General features: G+C 35.7%; 1 protein-coding gene across 4 annotated transcripts in view; it reads left to right on the plus strand.

The window, feature by feature from the left end:
* Window positions 1-1,150: 1,150 nt before the first annotated feature.
* gosr1 (golgi SNAP receptor complex member 1) overlaps window positions 1,151-18,359 on the plus strand; it is a 28,229-nt gene continuing 11,020 nt past the window's right edge. Inside the window, exons 1-6 of one of the 4 annotated variants that reach the window (XM_048160838.1) lie at window positions 1,151-1,294; window positions 2,064-2,175; window positions 2,270-2,360; window positions 2,585-2,692; window positions 5,950-6,041; window positions 8,326-8,400. In XM_048160838.1, coding sequence (XP_048016795.1) covers window positions 1,264-1,294; window positions 2,064-2,175; window positions 2,270-2,360; window positions 2,585-2,692; window positions 5,950-6,041; window positions 8,326-8,400 — 509 coding nt within the window. In that variant the 5' untranslated portion in view covers window positions 1,151-1,263. Of the gene's footprint in view, window positions 1,389-2,063; window positions 2,176-2,269; window positions 2,361-2,584; window positions 2,693-5,949; window positions 6,042-8,325; window positions 8,401-18,359 lie in introns of all 4 variants that reach the window. The other 3 variants (XM_048160839.1, XM_048160840.1, XM_048160841.1) reach the window with 3 other exon arrangements.

Raw genomic sequence — 18,359 nt, forward strand, 5'->3', positions numbered from 1 at the left:
AAAAAATCCATATTTAACAAGTTATGAAGTAAAATATCTAGCTTCCGCCAGACCGCTTCCGTATTCAACTTAGGTAGGAAGCGCAACGCCTCTCGCAGTTCAAAAAGCCTACACTACATCCTACGCCTTCTCTATTCAACTTAAGGAAAAAGTGTAACTGACGCGATGCCAGTTCCGTTTTTTTTTTTCATAACTTGAATACAGAAGGCAGTCTGGCGGAAACTAGATATTTTACTTCATAACTGTTAATTATGGATATTTTTAAGAAGAAAGTCATATACACCTAGGATGGTTTGAGGGTGAGTAAAGCTTGGGGTAATTTTCATTTGAAAGTGAACTAATCCTTTAATCAACAGTGCTGTATAAGAGGAATGTGGAAACTCATATTTACTATACTGTATTAATATTATTTAAGTGTGCACAAACACAAAAAGAGTTTGCTGTGGTTTCCAGGAGCTCATACATGCATATATAACACAAGAGAATAGACAGAAAAAATAATTAAGTAGGATTAAGAATGAAAAATAAAAATATATACTTATATCTAGAGTACGCAGACTATTAAATAATATTTATATAATACATTATCATATTATATAAGAGAAACAGGGTATATTTAAACGTGTTTAATGCACTTGTATTTTGAACTATATATTCAAATAAAGATAACCCAGGTGAAAAAAAGTACATTTCAATAATGTACTTAAAGTGCTCTATTTTCGCACACTAATTTTGCACTTAATATACTAAAAATTCTTCTTTAGTACTTCTTAAGATCATCTAAGTGTACTCAACTGTGCTATTTTGAGACAGCATGAAATATGAACTAAAATTTGCTTTAAATATACTATCTCTGTATTTAAAAATATATTTAGTTACCACTTGTGGTACACTATGGGTTCAAATGTACTATAAGTAGTATCTAAAAACATTTTTTAAATACAGAGATAGTATATTAAAAGTGCATTTACAATAAGTTCATATTTCATGCTGTCTCAAAATAGCACACTTAGATGTATTTAAGATTATCTTAAGAAGTACTAAAGAAGATTTTTATTGTATATTAAGTACAAAATTAGTGCACGAAAATAGAGCACTTTAAGTACCTTATAGAAATTACAGGGGAAAGAATGTCAGTGCTAAAGGAGAGCAAACCACATGGGGGCGCTGTGACGACAGAGCGCAGCGCAGAGTGCAGTGAAGTGCTCTTGCTCGAGTCTCCGCCTCTGCCAGCACCACCGCGGATGACGTTGAACAACAAAGATGGCAGGAGGAAACAGCAACTATTGGGAAGGTGAGGTGGCAAAGCGTTACAAATTCCACTTGACCAAAAGCTTTATTGCGCTTTGTGACAGCTCACGCCAATTCCTCGTTCTGAAGAGTCTTTGGTAACGTTTTCACGGAAGCGCAGCCGGGTTACCACATTAACTATCGCCGTTAGCATTAGCTCGCTAGTCCGCAGAAACGTCAGTGCTTTCGATTAGCCCGAAAACCTGAGGAATACAGCGAAATATATTTCACTCAACAATTGTCTGAAGTCTTTCAGTTTACACAGACTTTCTGTACTTAATGTACCACGAACATATGTAATCTGTCAGAAAAGTTACACAACTGTTTGTATATGAAACTGAAACGAGCTTTTACACCAAAATAGAATAAACTCATGGGCTGTGTTTTAAAATCAAGCAAGCTTCCTTCCTAGGCAACACTTTTGGCCTTCATATTCGCGTTTTGAATGTTCGTACTCGCCTGTGATGCTTAAAACACATGACAGCAGTCAGACACTGTAGACACTAATGACAATAAATGTCATCTGTCAAGGACCAGGTGGACTGATATGAATGTTTTCTATAAATAACTACCAACTGAAGTTCTCAGTGCAATTCTGTTAATTTTTCTAATATCATTTGTCATCTAATGTAAACGTAAACTGCCACTAACTAACTGCAAGTGCATATTGATTGATGTGTGTTTGTAGTTTTACATTTTATGAGTGTATATTTTCACTGACATCATTTACTGAATGCTGATAATGTAATCTTTATGATTTTGCACATTGACAGACCTGCGGAAGCAGGCGAGGCAGCTGGAGAATGAACTGGACCTGAAGCTGGTGTCTTTCAGCAAACTGTGCACCAGTTACAGCAGCTCTCGGGACGGTCGTAGAGGAGACAGGTGGGACGTCACTGTGGGAGCTCATTCAAAGAATGTGAAGTTTTCTATGAGGATGGTGGTGGTAATAACATGGTTCTCTTCTCTCTGTTTCCAGTAGTTCAGATACAACACCTCTGCTCTGTAACTCCACTCAGGACAGAATGTTTGAGACCATGTCAGTGGAGATTGAGCAGCTACTTGCAAAAGTAAGAACTATGTAATGCCATGTTCCAATATTAGGTGCAATATTGCAATACACAATCTCCCATCTTGATCTTCATGTATATTAAACTACTGATTGACGATAAGAATTTGTTGGTTGATCCTGATATCAAGAGGGCAGGGTGCCACTATATATATATTCAATACCGCTTCATGATAACAAATATTAATGATAACATCTATTCTTATTCTTTCTTGCATTTTAAAGCTGACAGGGGTGAATGACAAGATGGCCGAGTATACGAGCACACCTGGAGTAACGTCCCTGAATGCTGCTCTAATGCACACTCTTCAGAGGCACAGAGACATCCTACAGGCAAGTTTCTTTTTGTTTATAATCTCTCTTTTCATGAAACAATCTTAGTTATTTACCAGTGATATTATTGTCCTTGAACAGCTGCCTGTCCAACTGTTTTTATACATGTACGTACACTATTGTTTAAAAGTTTGGGGTCAGTAATTTTATTTATTTATTTATTTATTGAAAGAAGTTAATTATTTTATTCAGCAAGGATGCATATAATTGATCAAAAGTGGAAGTACTTTTGTATAATGTTACAAAAGATTTCCATCTCAAATAAATGCTGTTTTTTTTTTTTTTCTTCATCAAAGAATCCTGAAAAAAATGTATCACAGCAAAAATATTATAGCACCACAATTAGTGGTTCAACGGATCACAAAACTCACGGTTTGGATCACATCACGGTTATTAAGTCATGGATTGGATCATTTTTCGGATCAGCACAAAAAAAAAGAAATAATTAGGGGTTGGGGGGTAACTTAACTTTGCATTTATTACTTAGCCCACTTTAACTACTCCGATACCACAGCAGAAACTACAAGCCTAACTAATACATTATTAAAGGCAAGTGAACAGACTGTAAAAAGAACAAATACTGTACACCAATTACAAGCATAGAAAAATACAACATAAAGTTACAAATAAAGTATAAGTTCTAACTGTAGTATTAATTTTCGTGTACAGAAATATAATAATTAAATATAAAATGGTACTGTTCACTGTGTAAATGTAATATAGATTAATCTTTGTTAAAGCTGTGTTTTGTTGTTTGATTTACATGACAGACAACATCAGGTATTTATAGGTTGCTGTCACTTTATGAGTAAGACCCCATGCACGCACACATCCGATAGATACACATCCGAATTCTCACCTCATTCACTTAAGACATAACTGAATGTGTTTATGAGAATACTTGCGAGAGAGGTATTTTGACTGACATAATGTGTGTATGTGACCATCCAAGTGCATTGAGGATGCGAAAGAGAAATCAGTTTGGAGTTTGCGAGCTATCTGAAACGCGCATCTCTCTCTCTCTCTCTCTCTCTCTTTCTCTTTCTCTCTGAACCTTATATGTGCGTCTGTGTGCACCGATAACAGCGCTGCGTGCGATACCGAATTAAATCCTCTTTTGCCTCTTCTAGTGCTGGAATGGTTTTATATCTATTTAATGTGTAAACTAGCAAGACAAAACACATTCAAATGATAACCTTTCACTCTATTGCAGTGAAACTTGCAAATGATCCGTGAATCACATGCGTCCCGAACCGTGAGGCTTGATCTGAACGGATCACAGATCAACAACGATCCGTTTAACCGCTAACCACAACTGATTTCAACATAGATAATAATAAGAAATGTTTCTTGAGCAACAAATCAGCATATTAGAATGATTTCTGAAGGATCATGTGAGACTGGAGTAATGATGCTGAAAATTCAGCATTGCCATCAACGGAACGAATTACATAAAATGTTTAAACTGTTATTTTAAAAGTTGTTATAATTTGACAGTATTACTGTTTTTACTGTATTTTTAAGCAAATAAATGCAGCCTTGATGAGCATAAGAGACTTCTTTCAAAAACATAAAATCTTACCAACCTCAAACTTTTGAATGGTAGTGGATTTACTGTAAGGTGCATCTCAAAAAAATACTTTCTTCACAGGTGCATCTCAATAAAATAGAATATCATGAAAAAGTTTTTTTTTTTTGTAATTTAATTCAAAAAGCAAAACTTAAATATATTCTAGATTTATTAGACATAAAGTAAAATATTTCAAGACTTTTTTGTTTTCATTTTGATGATTACAGCTTGCTGCTCATCAAAATGAAAAAATCAGTATCTCAAATTATTAGAATATTTAATTTCAAATTCTATTAAATTACCATGCTCAGGGTATAAATACTGGGTTTAGGTCAGTAATCCCAACAGCAGTCATGGGGAAGTCTGCTGACTTGACAATTGTCCAGAAGACGATCATCAAGACCCTCTACTATGAGGGTAAGCCACAGAGGGTCACTGCTGAAAGAGCTGGCTGTTCGCAGAGTGCTGTGCCAAAGCATATTCATGGAAAGTTGACTGGAAGTAAAAAGTGTGGTAGGAAAAGGTGTACAAGTGAAAGGAATGACCGCAGGCTTGAGAAGATTGTCAGGCGAAGCCAATTTAAGAACTTAGGAGAGCTTCAAAAGGAGTGGACTGAAGCTGGAGTCAGTGCATCAAGAGCCACCACACACACGTCTTCAGGAAATGGGCTACAACTGTCACATTCCACGTACCAAGCCACTTCTGAACCAAAGACAACGTCAGAAGCGTCTTACCTGGGATAAGGAGAAAAAGAACTGGACTGTTGCTCAGTGGTCTAAAGTCCTCTTTTCAGATGAAAGTAAATTTTGCATTTCATTTGGAAATCAAGGTCCCAGAGTCTGGAGGAAGAGTGGAGAGGCACAGAAACCATGTTGCTTGAAGTTCAGTGTGAAGTTTCCACAGTCAGTGATGATTTGTCTGCCATGTCATCTGCTGGTGTTGGTCCACTGTGTTTTCTGAAGTCCACAGTCAACACAGCCATCTACCAGGAAATTTGAGAGCACTTCATGCTTCCTTCTGCTGACAAGCTTTATGGAGATGCTGATTTCATTTTGCAGCAGGATTTGGCACTTGCCCACACTGCCAAAGGTACCAAAAGCTGGTTCAATGACCATGGTGTTACTGTGCTTGATTGGCCAGCAAACACGCCTGACCCGAACCCCATAGAGAATCTATATTGTCAAGAGGAAGATGAGAGACACCAGACCCAACAATGCAGATGACCTGAAGGCCACTATCAAAGCAACCTGGGCTTCCATTACACCTGAGCAGTGCCACAGGCTGATTGCCTCCATGCCACGCCACATTGATGCAGTAATTCATGAAAAAGGAGGCCCAACCAAGTATTGAGTGCATAGAAATGAACAAATTTTTCAGAAGCCTGACATTTCTGTTTAAAATATAATTTTTTGTTATTGATGGTGAATTGGTGGGTTTTTGTTAAATGTGAGCCAAAATCATCACAATTAAAAGAACCAAAGACTTAAAGTACTTCATTCTGTGTGCATTGAATTTATTTAATACACGAGTTCCACAATTTGAGTTGAATTACTGAAATAAATTAACTTTTCCATGACATTCTAATTTATTGAGATGCACCTGTATATTCTCAAGATAAAAGGCAATTCCTGTACATAGCTGGCCTAGCTTGTTATTTATAACCCTTATCTCTGTTTTCCTTCTCTAGGACTACACACATGAATTTCATAAAACCAAATCAAACTTCATGGCAATCAGGGAGAGGGAGGATCTTTTGGGATCTGTGAGAAAAGACATTGAGTGAGTTTTCTCTTAAATTTCCTTCTAAAACTAAAAAGGTTTTGAAGACCAATCCCATCTAATATGTAGTTAATCTGTATTATAAAACCTTATATATGAAATTAAGTTCTCCATAAACTTTCTGACTGATCTTTGAATCCGTGCTATAGATTTGTTTTGTTTTTTCTTATTTTCTGTGATAATTTTGGAGGAAAATTAGTGGAATTCTGCTGAATAGGTTTAAAATGTGTTAAACTGATAAAATGGGAATATTACACTTTCATTTTAGTATATTTAATTAACAAATATGCAAAGACTACGCAAGCTTTCTGTGGAGTTCTACAGGCACAGATTTGACGTGGTTCTGGTTGTAACCCTAAGATCATGACTGCTGGGCTGGATAATGAGTTATTGATCTGAGCTGCAATGCTCTGGCACCTCTGTGGGCCGCTCTTATTTAATTCGTGTGCCATGAAATAGTTGTTTGGTACCATATATGATGGGAAAAAGTCCATACTGCTCCTTGCAATTGCTATTGAACTTATTTTTTCAGTCAAAATAAAATGACTGTCAGAGTTGGATTTGAGCTCAATCCATCTCTTGCAGCACTGTTTTAAAGGGTTAGTTCACCCAAAAATGAAATTTCTGTCATTAATTACTCACCTTCATGTCGTTCCAAAACCTTTGTTCACCTTCAGAACATAAATTAAGATATTTTTTATGAAATCCAAGAGGTTTTTTATCCCTCTTAGAAAGGAACGTAATTACCATTATTAAAGGTCCAGAAAAGTAGTAAAGACATTGTTAAAATAGTCAACGTGACTACAGTGGTTCAACCTTAATGATATGAAGCGACGAGAATACTTTTTGTGTGCAAAAACAAAACAAAAATAACAACTTTATTCAACAATTTCTTCTCTTACCTCTCAGTCTCCTTCGCAGTTGACATAGTGAACGTAGTGCAGCGCTTCCAGGTTCTACATCAGAACGGCGGCTCAGTATTGGCTGATATGGCAAATATTTCTTATTATTATCTTTGCTGAAAACAGTTGTACTGCTTAATATTTTTGCAGAAACCGGGTTACATTTTCTCAAGATTCTTTGATGAATAGAAAGTATAGCATTTATTTGAAAAAGAAATCTTTTATAACATTATAAATGTCTTTACTGTCACTTCTTATCAGTTTAAACAATAAATAAATATGCTTGCTGAATAAAAATATGAATAAAATCTTTCTGACCCCAAAATTTTGAGCGGTAGTGTATGTCTTGTTGATAGATTACATTATCTTAAACCCTCTTCTGTTTAGTATTTGCTTATCATACAGGCACAATCAGTGTTAACAATTTTGTTATTTAGTCTGTATACAAAGGATAGTAGAAAGTGGAAATAATCATTCATGTGTACATCATAAGTTGTAATATGTGTATTTACCCCCAGAGGGCGATAATGTACTTTTAGTAATGCACTGCTGTATTTATCAGCCAATTTAGAGCAGTCTTTTTGCAACCTCGTACCAAGTTACTTTAGGTTCTAGTTTCAGCCGGGCTGCTGAAGCCTCATGCCTTGAGTTTGTGCAGTGCGTGTCGTGCGTGCTGTGCTTCTCCTGTTTCCGAACCCCCCATCGATCAGCAGCACAGCGCTATAGAAATGTCAGCAGGCAGAAATGACAAAGCCCCCTGTGTGATTTAATGCACTGCCCTTTAAAGCCTTGTTGGAATGATTAAGTTGGCTGTCAGCACCCTTTCACTTTGATCGGTGTGGACTGACAGTTGATTTGACCAGCAGGCAGGTGTAATCCCATAGAAACTGGATTAATATCCTTTCTACATCAGTCTGTTTACAATAGGTGCAGAGAAAAACCCACTAGAGGGTGGAGTTTAGTTCGTCTTTGGTCATCGTTCAGGCTGCCATTTCAACAACCCTTTCCCAGCCTCATAAACTCTCCCATCTGAGATGGAGATTTGTTTTAATTTGTGCTGTCAGGCCAGTGTTTGTCTTTTAAAATAGCCTAGCTGTTGTTGCACAAGAAGAGGGGGTGTTTTTGTCTTTCATTTTCTTTGATGAACTCTTGGGAAAGGGCTGTTCTTCCCAGCACTGTGTTCATTCATTATTAACACTAAATGCTCTCTGTGAGAGAGAGCTTGTGCATGGCACAGGATGAAGAAAAACCCTCAATATTAACCCAACCCCCACGTCATCCAAAATGCCAGGCTTTCTGCAAGATAATGTTCATACAATGAGCCGCCTGAGTAATTGCATGTTTCTTTTTGATTGCTAATTAATTTTCTTTTCTCGTTTCAGGACATATAAGAGTGGCTCGGGGGTGAATAATAGGCGGACAGAGCTCTTCCTGAAAGAACACGAGCACCTGAGAAAGTAAGAGCCTTCCTCTTCTGCTGCCTACTTGATGAAATACTCTGAATTTTACTAAATGGTTGCACCATTTTTGTGTGAAGAAAAAAATATAATTTTACTTTTCCCCTCTTTTCTTGAATGAGAAGAAGGAGCAGTTTATTTATTTATTTATTTTTTGTACCTGATTTATCTAATCGGAAGTAATTTAGGTTTTGGTGTTTAGTGGTGTATTAATGCAATGCTACGCCTGCATGCTAGAAAGAAAAAAAATCACACATGGTACTAAGTCTGCACGATTTCTGATAGAAATTGAGATTTAAAATGCATTTTTTAAGCTCTAGGCTTTGTTGTGCGTCTTTGTAGGGCTGCAAAATTTGGCCAACATGTTATAATATATCAATATGATTATATAATAATGATGATAATAATAATAATATAATGATTAATATTACTAAATAAAACAATTAAACAAAACAAATATTACTGCTGTAATATTTCACTTTAAAATTAAAATTAATATTTAATAAAAAATAATATTGGCCCGGTTTCACAGACAAGGCATAAGCTAGTCCTAGACTAAAATGCATGTTTGAGCTGTTTTAACTGAAAGTAACTTGCACTGAGATATCTTAAAATATATCAGTGCCATTGTTTTGTCTCAAGATGCACACCAGCAATGTTTTTTTTCTAGTGTACGTCTATAAAAGTTACTTAAATACCCTAATTGAACTAAGGCCTAATCCTGGCTTAGGCTAAGCCCTGTCTGTGAAACCGGGCCAATATTAACTATAATGATGATCATTTTATTTTACAATACATCTGTAAAATTACAATACTAATATTTATGGCTGTCTTTCTTTTATTTTTAAAAGTTAAACCATCAAGTTTTTTGGCAGAAAACTGCAGGGTGCCCTAGCCCTTAAAGCTTCTCTTTTGTTGACAACAGCCAGTTTATTAGCACTTCTCATTACAAGTTTGGGAAGATGATTGGCACATGCATGTGATAAGTGACCCAGCGCTTGCAGAGATGAAGTTCATGAAGTTCGAGCAGCACGTATGTGTGTAAATGAATGTGAATCAATGTAAATGCAGTGAATCAATGATAATAAGCACAAAAGTTCACAGTTATAATGAAATGCACTGGGTGGTGCTGTGGAGCGTGTTGACAAGTTGATTATATTTGATCAAAAACATTGTCGTCTGCCTCGCGAACTTTGCAATTACTTAGATCAAAATGATCTTACTAAATAATCTTACAAAATGGAGTTACTTTTGTCAAATTAATTAATGAAACTGAGTTATCATAATCAACACAAATGAGAAATCGCATGAAATCCAAACACGAGTCGAATGAGAAAAGACAGCTGTCCATCGCTGCATTCACGACTGCAAGTAAGCACAGCTGTACCCCCGAGTGAGCTGAGAAGATAACTTATCTGATAGTAAAATGATCTCGAGACATATGCTTCTTTTAAGTTTCGTCGAGGGAGACAGGTTTAAGAACAGAAAACACAAAGCACTGTAAGAAACCTAGCTTTGTAATTTTTTTGTCCCTGTAACGTCTGTGTCAGTGGAGCGCATTTTCTCTGCAGCCGGCCTTACCAATTGTTATCAGACTGTGGAGCCAACTTTCACCTGAGCTTATGGATAATATTGTTTTCTCAACATGAAAATGTGAAACAATATAAACACGATAAACTTATGCCGACTCTCGAGTGTACGTTCTGTACGATAATTGGCGCAGTCTGCTTTATTACCGTTTTTTCCCGTTCGCTCTGCTTGAGCTTAAATGCATTTGTTTTTTTATATTTTTTATTTACACAAATTGTTTAATGTTTTTTGCTAAATGAAAACCTCAGTATATGTAACATAAGCTTGTTGTGTATATTGCCTAATCGCAAGCTTGTTCAGAAATGGTGACAAAAACGTAATGATTAAGGCCCTGTTTACACTAGTGCGTTTTCGTTTTAAAATGGTGTTTCAAAAACGATCCTCGTCTACACTGGTGTTTCCACAGCGTTTCAGAAAAGATATCCGTTTACACTACATGACCAAAAATGCAACACGAACGAGGGCAGCCATGCCATTGTTTTGAAAAGTCTCTGTTCACAATGAAACGCAAGGTGGCGTTTCAAACTAAAACGGACCCTGCAGTGTTTTTGAAAGTCTCCATTTTCGAGGAGTAGTGTAAACGACAGGTGTAACCGTAGCAAAAGGTATGTACTTTAAAACGAATATTTAAATTTTTTAAAAATTAAACAGCCTAAAAATTTGTCTTTCTCATTAAGTGTCATTTAAATAAACTAATATTTGTTTTTTGTTTTTTATGAGTGCAAATATTTGAATACAATATATTAGTGAAAGCGAGAGAATAAGACACTCAAAGCATAGCACCTACTCACCATGATGCCTGAAGAATGGAGGAAGGTTACCTTTTAATAGACACGCTTTCATTCATCAGTATCTCAGCAAGACTGGTGGTCTCTCTCAAATTGATGACTTAAATTTGTGGAGTCATCGTAAGTGACTGCCCTGGCTGCTTGTGTAGGCATGGGGTAATTTGGTATAACAAAGAATGGGTGTAAAATTTTGCTGGGTCTAAAACATAAAAATGAATCGATGGGCTGCGGTAAAAAACTTGACAGAGCATTTGCTCTGGGTCATTTGTTTCATAGCAAAGCTTCAACGTATCAGTTTGCTCGAGGTAAGTAAAAGAGACCAGTGACAGATGAATATTACACATGCTTAAAGACTCATGTGGATTGATTATTGCCTTAGGAAAGCTTGAATAAACTGTCTCAAATGGAAGCTTTCTGGGTTCAACTTCTGGAATTAAACACAGTTTCTTATAAAGGATTAATTTAATTTTCTTTTCAATTGAATGCAAATTGATGTTTCCTGTACAAGGTTTGATTTGACCAGTTGAGAATTGTTTGAATTGGAAAAAAGAGTAAAAGTTCCATTCGTTTTCTCCAAAGTGAAAAAAGCTTTTTAAGACAGACCCAAAATGAGCGCTGAGGTTATTGATCTGATGCTTCATTTTTAAAAGCTATTTAATAGATCAATTCTTTGTAAAGCACAAATCTACCCATAATTATGCAGAGAAAGATGCTATTAGAAAATCGTAGCAAACAAATCAGTTTGAAAGAGCTGTTCAGCGACTGCCCAATCCCATGAAGCTTTCGAATGATGGGTGATGGGCTCAATTACGCTCTCATCAAAAAAATCCTGGAAAATAAAAATGTATCACAGTTTCCATAAAATATTAAGGAGCACAGCTGTTTTCAACATTGAAAATAAGATATGTTTCTTGAGCAGCAAATCAGGATATTAGACTGATTTCTGAAGAATCATGTGACACTAAAGACTGGAATAATGACTGCTGAAAATTCAGCTTTACCATCACTGAAATAAATGACATTTTAAAATATATTAAATTGTAATAATATTTCACAATATTGCTGTTTTACTGTAATTTTAAATGCAGCCTTGGCAAACATAAAAGACTTCATTAAAGTCTTCATTCAAAAATCGTAACCCAAACTTTTGATCAGTAGTTTATATATGAATATTATATAGAATATGTATATTTTACAATATATAGAAATTTAAAATATGTTGTTTTTATACAATCATTCATTTACCAGTGAATATGTTTATTTTTCAGTTGATTACATTATTCACAAATCTTCATAGTATTGTAGTTTTGCCCTCATATAAGGTGTTTAGTTTAGTTAGTTTAGTGCACCTTTTTTCCATATTTTCATATACTTTTTTACTACTTCAAATTACTTCAAGTTGCTGTGGTTCATGACTCATGAACTATTTAATGAAGAATTTTGTTAATTTTCTTGTAGAGAAAATAAATAATACCAAAGCAGCAAAAAAAGTGGGCGGTTACTGTTGTGCCCTATGGAGTCACTTCTGATTCACTTGCAGAGAGTCTCTCCATTGACCTGCTCCTCATGTGCAGAGTGATAATTGGCAGAGTTGAGACCGTAAGCTGGCTGAATGCTGAGTGTGTATGTGTGCCTCCTCCTCTCCCTGCAGTCCTGGCCACATGCCCACTTTGTTTCTCAGCATCAGTGTGCCCTTCCTTCTCTCAGCTCAGTGCTTCACACCAGAGTCTGCTGAGGGGCAAACACAGGGCATAGTCTTCTAGCATTTGCACTGCTCTGTTGTTTTCCCTTTCTTTTCATTTATAGGAGCTTTGTTGACCATGTCTGACATTTATCTATGATCGAATATGATCCAGAGTATCAGACCATTAGTATTGTTGATGTATTGTACATCCATAAGCTGTAAAACGGGTAACAAGAGCTGCGTATGTATGACTTGGGCCATGGTTGTCTCGTCATCTTCCTTTCACGTGCTTCTCTGCTCTCAGAGAGGAAGTAATCTCTGGTGTTATTGCTTGATCCCATTCCAGTGTAATGACCATTTAAAGACATTAACAGCTATGACAGTCTGACTCATAGATTACATTGAGCACTCAGAGAAAACAGGGAGGGAGACTGTGGAAAAACATCCCAGACAATTACTCAGTCAAATAAGGGAAGATGCGATGAGAAAAAAGCGAGCAATAAAACTTGTTACAGGAACTGAGGCTGTTCTAAAGAGCTTTTTTGCATTTATTGAAATGTTTTTTTTGTTTTTGTTTTGTTTTTTCACTACATTATGGGACTTCATAAAATCATTTATTACCCTGTGTCATATAGTGTCAATCTGCTGATTAAAGTAGGCCTGGAGATTAAAAAAATACAGGATCTTATGACCTGAATATAAAAGATGTTTCCCATGCTGCTTCAACTGTGATGCTCACACAATTGACTTTACAACAGTGGTTTTCTCAACCACAGCCACAACTTTTCATCCTTAGCAGTTTGATTGGCTGTTTGGGCTGTCAGTCATTTATCTGTTGTAAGGTCAATTGTAAGGTTCTGTCACAGGAGAAATTTGATCAGATTATGTTAAGAATATTCCACTTTTGTTCTGATATGTTGTGTATAATGGGAACTCTGCCTGAAATGCATCTGATGATGAAGAGCAAGCAGCTCTGGATCCATTAGAATTTTACTGGAAATGTCTGAATGTATTAATGCTGTTTAAGTCCAAAACAGACTTAAAGCAATTACACAGGTCAGCTTCTCTTTCACAGCTGGCTTGAAAATACACAGACTTTATTGAAGCCTGTCCAAGTGTGAGATTGGGTATACTAACCAGTTTTTATTTTCTAATACAGTATGTAACTTCACACAATGCATTGAATGTGCATTAAAACATCTTACAGATATAAAAGTTGTTTATTTTATATACAAATATACAAATGAAGCATGTACTGTAATACGTACTGGTTCTGTGATTTCCATAACTGTAACTTTCAATATTTGAAATTACGTCACTCTTGCTCTCCTTGCATAGCACTAAATCTGAAGTGCTGAGCACATTTCTTTCTTGGGACATGGGCACAAGGAAATAAGGGAGGCTTGATTTTCATTCACAGCTCTGTGTGTATGTGTGAGTGGAGACAGAAGGACTCTGCAGTCATGCCTGTGTGAGTTTTGGCCCATGTCCACTCATATCAGATGCAGCCAGCAGGTTAACGAGTCTTTGAAAGTCATATTCAGAATTTAATTTGCATGTGGCTTGGTAAACTTTTTGACATGAAGTGCCATTTTTATTTTATATTAGTAATCGATGTCTATTTAAGGGTATTTATTCTATAACTAATACTATTAAAACAGTGCATACTACAGTGCTTCCCACACATAGACTTTACTTGGGCGGGCCGCCCACGTATAATAACAGCCGCCCAAGTATATTTGGAGACACATTTTTGCTTTTATTATTTTTATCCTCTTATACTTTTATATCCACGCAAGATAATGAAACCATCCACGATCTAATAACTAGTCGTTTCGTACCTGCTCGTTATGTGTGCGTCAGAACTGTTTACTCCCGCTAGCATTCCCACGGGCGCTGCATTTTGCAAAGTCACAAGGGGGCGCTGTTGCACGTTCTACATGCTCGCACAACAGCGCTTCAGACTCTGTTCAGATTGCTTCAGTGTGATTCTCAATCAGTGAAAAGCACAGAATTATGCCAAGTGATTGCTAATGAACTCAAGTTAATGAATTATTACAAAGTCTACTTCATGGCCTTTATATAAAATGTTTTAGATGATTGTAAGAATCTGAAGGATCAGCCTGCAATAGTACAGACATTTCAAAATAAGAGTACCTGTGTATTTCGGGCTTGTTTATAATTAAAAGTCACACGCTAAGTTTTTTTCTTTTTCTTTTCGGCATTATTGTTATTTTGTTTACACTATAAATTGTATTTAATTTGATTTCCATTTAATTCATAGTAAATTATTGTAGTCTCCCCCACAGGAAGAAAAGACTAAGAACATTATTTGACACGTATATTATTCATTATATAAATTTTACTAGTAAAATCTGTGTCCCATTCACTGAGAGAGACACTATATGACAGCAAGGAGAACATAGGAAAAGGAGAACCATTTGAATGCTGTAATTTTGCATAATTTACAATGCATAATAATGCATAATATTAGTATGTAATTAAATGTAATATGCTATGTAATTAAAATTAATTTCAATAAATAAAAATACTGTTCAAAATCACACATTATTTGTTTGTCACATGTAGTAGACCATTTTTGTGCCGTGGGTAATAGGAGGATTTTTCGCCTGGCTACCACCACAAGTATATTTCAAACCTGTGGGAAGCACTGTACTATTAATACTGTTAAAACGTGTAATAGAGCTGGGTGTTTACACAAACTTCACAATTCGATTCTATTTTGATTCACAAGCTTGCAATTAGTTTTTTATTCAATATCGATTAAGTGGGGCCTGTCAGGTGCAGTACATGGCAAATTTCCTCAAGGAAAATCTCTTAAGATTAGGCTACTTACATTTAAATTACACACAAGGAAGTTTTTATTATAATAATGTTATGATAATAACATTTTAAATACATAATTGTTTCTTCTTTTAAATATAAACATTTAAATGGTGTCTGTCATGAAAACATGACGGATTTATTCAAACATTCATTATATACATAAAGAACAGGTTAGGTAAAAATAGGCTAATGATGATTAATGAGTTTATGGACATTGGATTTTCTGGGGTAAATCTGTCGTTACGTGACATTTTTTACAAGCTGTTTTATTTACGTCTTTCCATGGTTGAAACACTGATTACATGAGACATAAAACAGATTTCGGTAAGTTGTACTGTATTTTTCAACATACCTTCTGATGATCATTCTGATGACCTTCTGCTGTAACTAGTAGTAAAGCGGAAGAGATGATCAATTCACGTGTACTCCGCGCTGCTGCTTGGCTTGATCTAAGGCGCTAAAATGCTATTTATTGTTTGAATTTCATAATAAAATTGAAAGAATTTAAAAGCTGAGACTTCGTTTCATATCAGAAGTAACAAAGCACAAAGCTTATTACAATTTATTGGATGGGAGGCGGGCTGCAAAGTTTTATTCATTCATCAACTGAAAACAGGATAGACTAAAAGATGGATTTTTGGGATTTAAGAATTGATGTCAGTTCATAAATATGAGAATCGATTAAAATCGAGAAATAAATTTTTAACCCAGCCCTAACATTTAAAATATACTATAGAACTCACTGAAACAAGGGCACCTTACATTACAGTGTAACCAAAACTTATCATAATGTTCCTCTCTCTTTGTTTTGGCTTGTGTGCAAGCATTTACCCTTCTGTACGCCCCATTGGTTGCTGATCTGTTCTCCGCTGGCTTCTTAAGACTTATAAATACAATTACATTATCCTTTGGACTCCCTTGATTCCATTTTTAAAGCTGTTATCATATTGTAGGAAATTGTTATTGTTCTTGAGGTGGACACTTGGGATCAGAGCATTGTAGAGTTTCCAAGATGTCCATTTATTTATTGCATTGGAAATGCATTTGAGTTGTGCCCGTACAGCTACAGTCCATTAGCTCATCTAGAGGAGAGACTCTCTTTCTCTCTCACTCTCTCAATATAATGACTCTCCCACCAAAAACAAGAAAATGGATTCAAGTACAAATGATAAAAGTAATTTAGAAAAGAGCAAATGACCTTGAGCCTTAATAAGTGTAAAACATTCATCATGGTGTGAATGGATGCTGAGAACAAAGCACAGCAATAAATGAGAAACTTGTGCCAAAAGCATTTGTAGTTCCATTATCGAGCCCACAGCCTTTACTTCCCAGTTCTCTGTGGTGCTGGAAAACTCAAATGTCATGCTAACATCATTGGATGGGTATGACCAAACCAGACATGCTAACATTAACTATTTGGCTAAAATTTTAGTGATTGATGTGCTCTCTCTTCTAGCTCATTATCATATTAACACATTATCTATAACAAAGTAACCTCTCCACCTGTAGTTCCATGAGTGAAGGATCCAGCAGATGGAGCTCACAAGCCTGGGGCTCAGACATCTTTCTCACTCTCCTCTTGTCAGCTCTGTGGAGCTTGAGTATAAATCTTTTCTCGCATAGGTCGACCAATAACAATGAGGCAGCTTTTCTGATGAGCCAGCAAGATTGCTCGCTCTCAGTTTCAGGGAAAAAGAGGGAGGCTGGCTTCACGACTGATTACAAGGACTCGTTTGAGTACCGTTCCAGGTTTTTAGAGCAGGTCTTTAGAGGGCGGGACTTCCCACCTCCTTCCATGCCTTAAAATGGACTCCATGGCAGCAGCTGTCAGGTTCAAGCAAGTGGGCCATGGGGTATCCGTTCTGGATCTAGGAGTTCATCACCCTACCGTCTGTTCTGTAATCACAAGCTGTGCATTCAGTGAATGTGCACTACCAGTCAAAAGCTTGGACACAGTAGAATTTTCTTCTCATGATCTTCAAAAGCCTTTGATCTATGCTGATCTTATTCTTAAATGCTTGAAATTCATTTTGTAGAGAAATATAAATTGTACATACCTATTTAAAAGTCTGGGATCAGTTGAATGTTTTTTAAAGAACTCTCTTTTACTCACCAAGGCTGCATTTATTTGATTAAATATATGATAAAAACAGTAATATTGTGAAAGGATTTCAATTTAAAATAACTTTTTTGTTTTATATATTTTAAGATGGAACTGATTCCTGTGATGGGAAAAGCTGAATTTTACTCCTGTCTTCAGTATCACATGATCCTTCAAAAAATTATTCTAATATGCTAATTTGGTGCTCAAGAAACATTTCTTAAGATTATCAATGTTGAAAACATTTGTGCTGCTTGATATTTTTGAGAAAGTCATACATTTTTTCAGGATTCTTTGATGAATAGAAAGCTCACAAGAACATTTTTTTAACTTATTAATTATATACTCTTATGTACTGAGTAACGTGAATTAAAAGTGTACTTGCTGAATAAAAGTCTTAATTTCTTTACAAAACAATTTCTGACCCCAAACATTTGAACGGTAGTGTTCTTTAAAAAAAAAAAAAAAGTAAAAAAAAAAGTAAAATGTATTACAATTAAAAATTAAATTAATAATAATAATAATAATAATAATAATAATAATAATAATACATTTGTTGAACACATTTTTGGTCCCTGTAATTCATAATTTTCATTTGTTATTTTTTAGTTGTGATGAATTTATTGTTATTTTAAATTGTGAAAAATGGACACAGATAAAGAACAGAAGGAAATGTGAGTGGTGTTTGCCATTTGAAAAATACAAAACTATTTAAAATCACACACACGTGCCAAAATTTGGGGTTGGAGTGATTTAGGGTTTAAAAAAAAATAAAAAATTCAGATCAATATTATTGGTGATGTCTTGCTACTAATAAAGAATGAGTTTGGCATAGTCTTGCAGCTGTCAGAGCAGAAACGAAAGCTGATGCTCTTCGTATGTTTTTCCGTCATCTCTGGGCGCGTTCATATGTAAATTGTTTTGTCCATTAGATCGAAAGACCTGAAAA

This window comes from Megalobrama amblycephala, linkage group LG16, assembly GCF_018812025.1.
Source record: "Megalobrama amblycephala isolate DHTTF-2021 linkage group LG16, ASM1881202v1, whole genome shotgun sequence".
Classification (NCBI taxonomy): Eukaryota; Metazoa; Chordata; class Actinopteri; order Cypriniformes; family Xenocyprididae; genus Megalobrama; species Megalobrama amblycephala.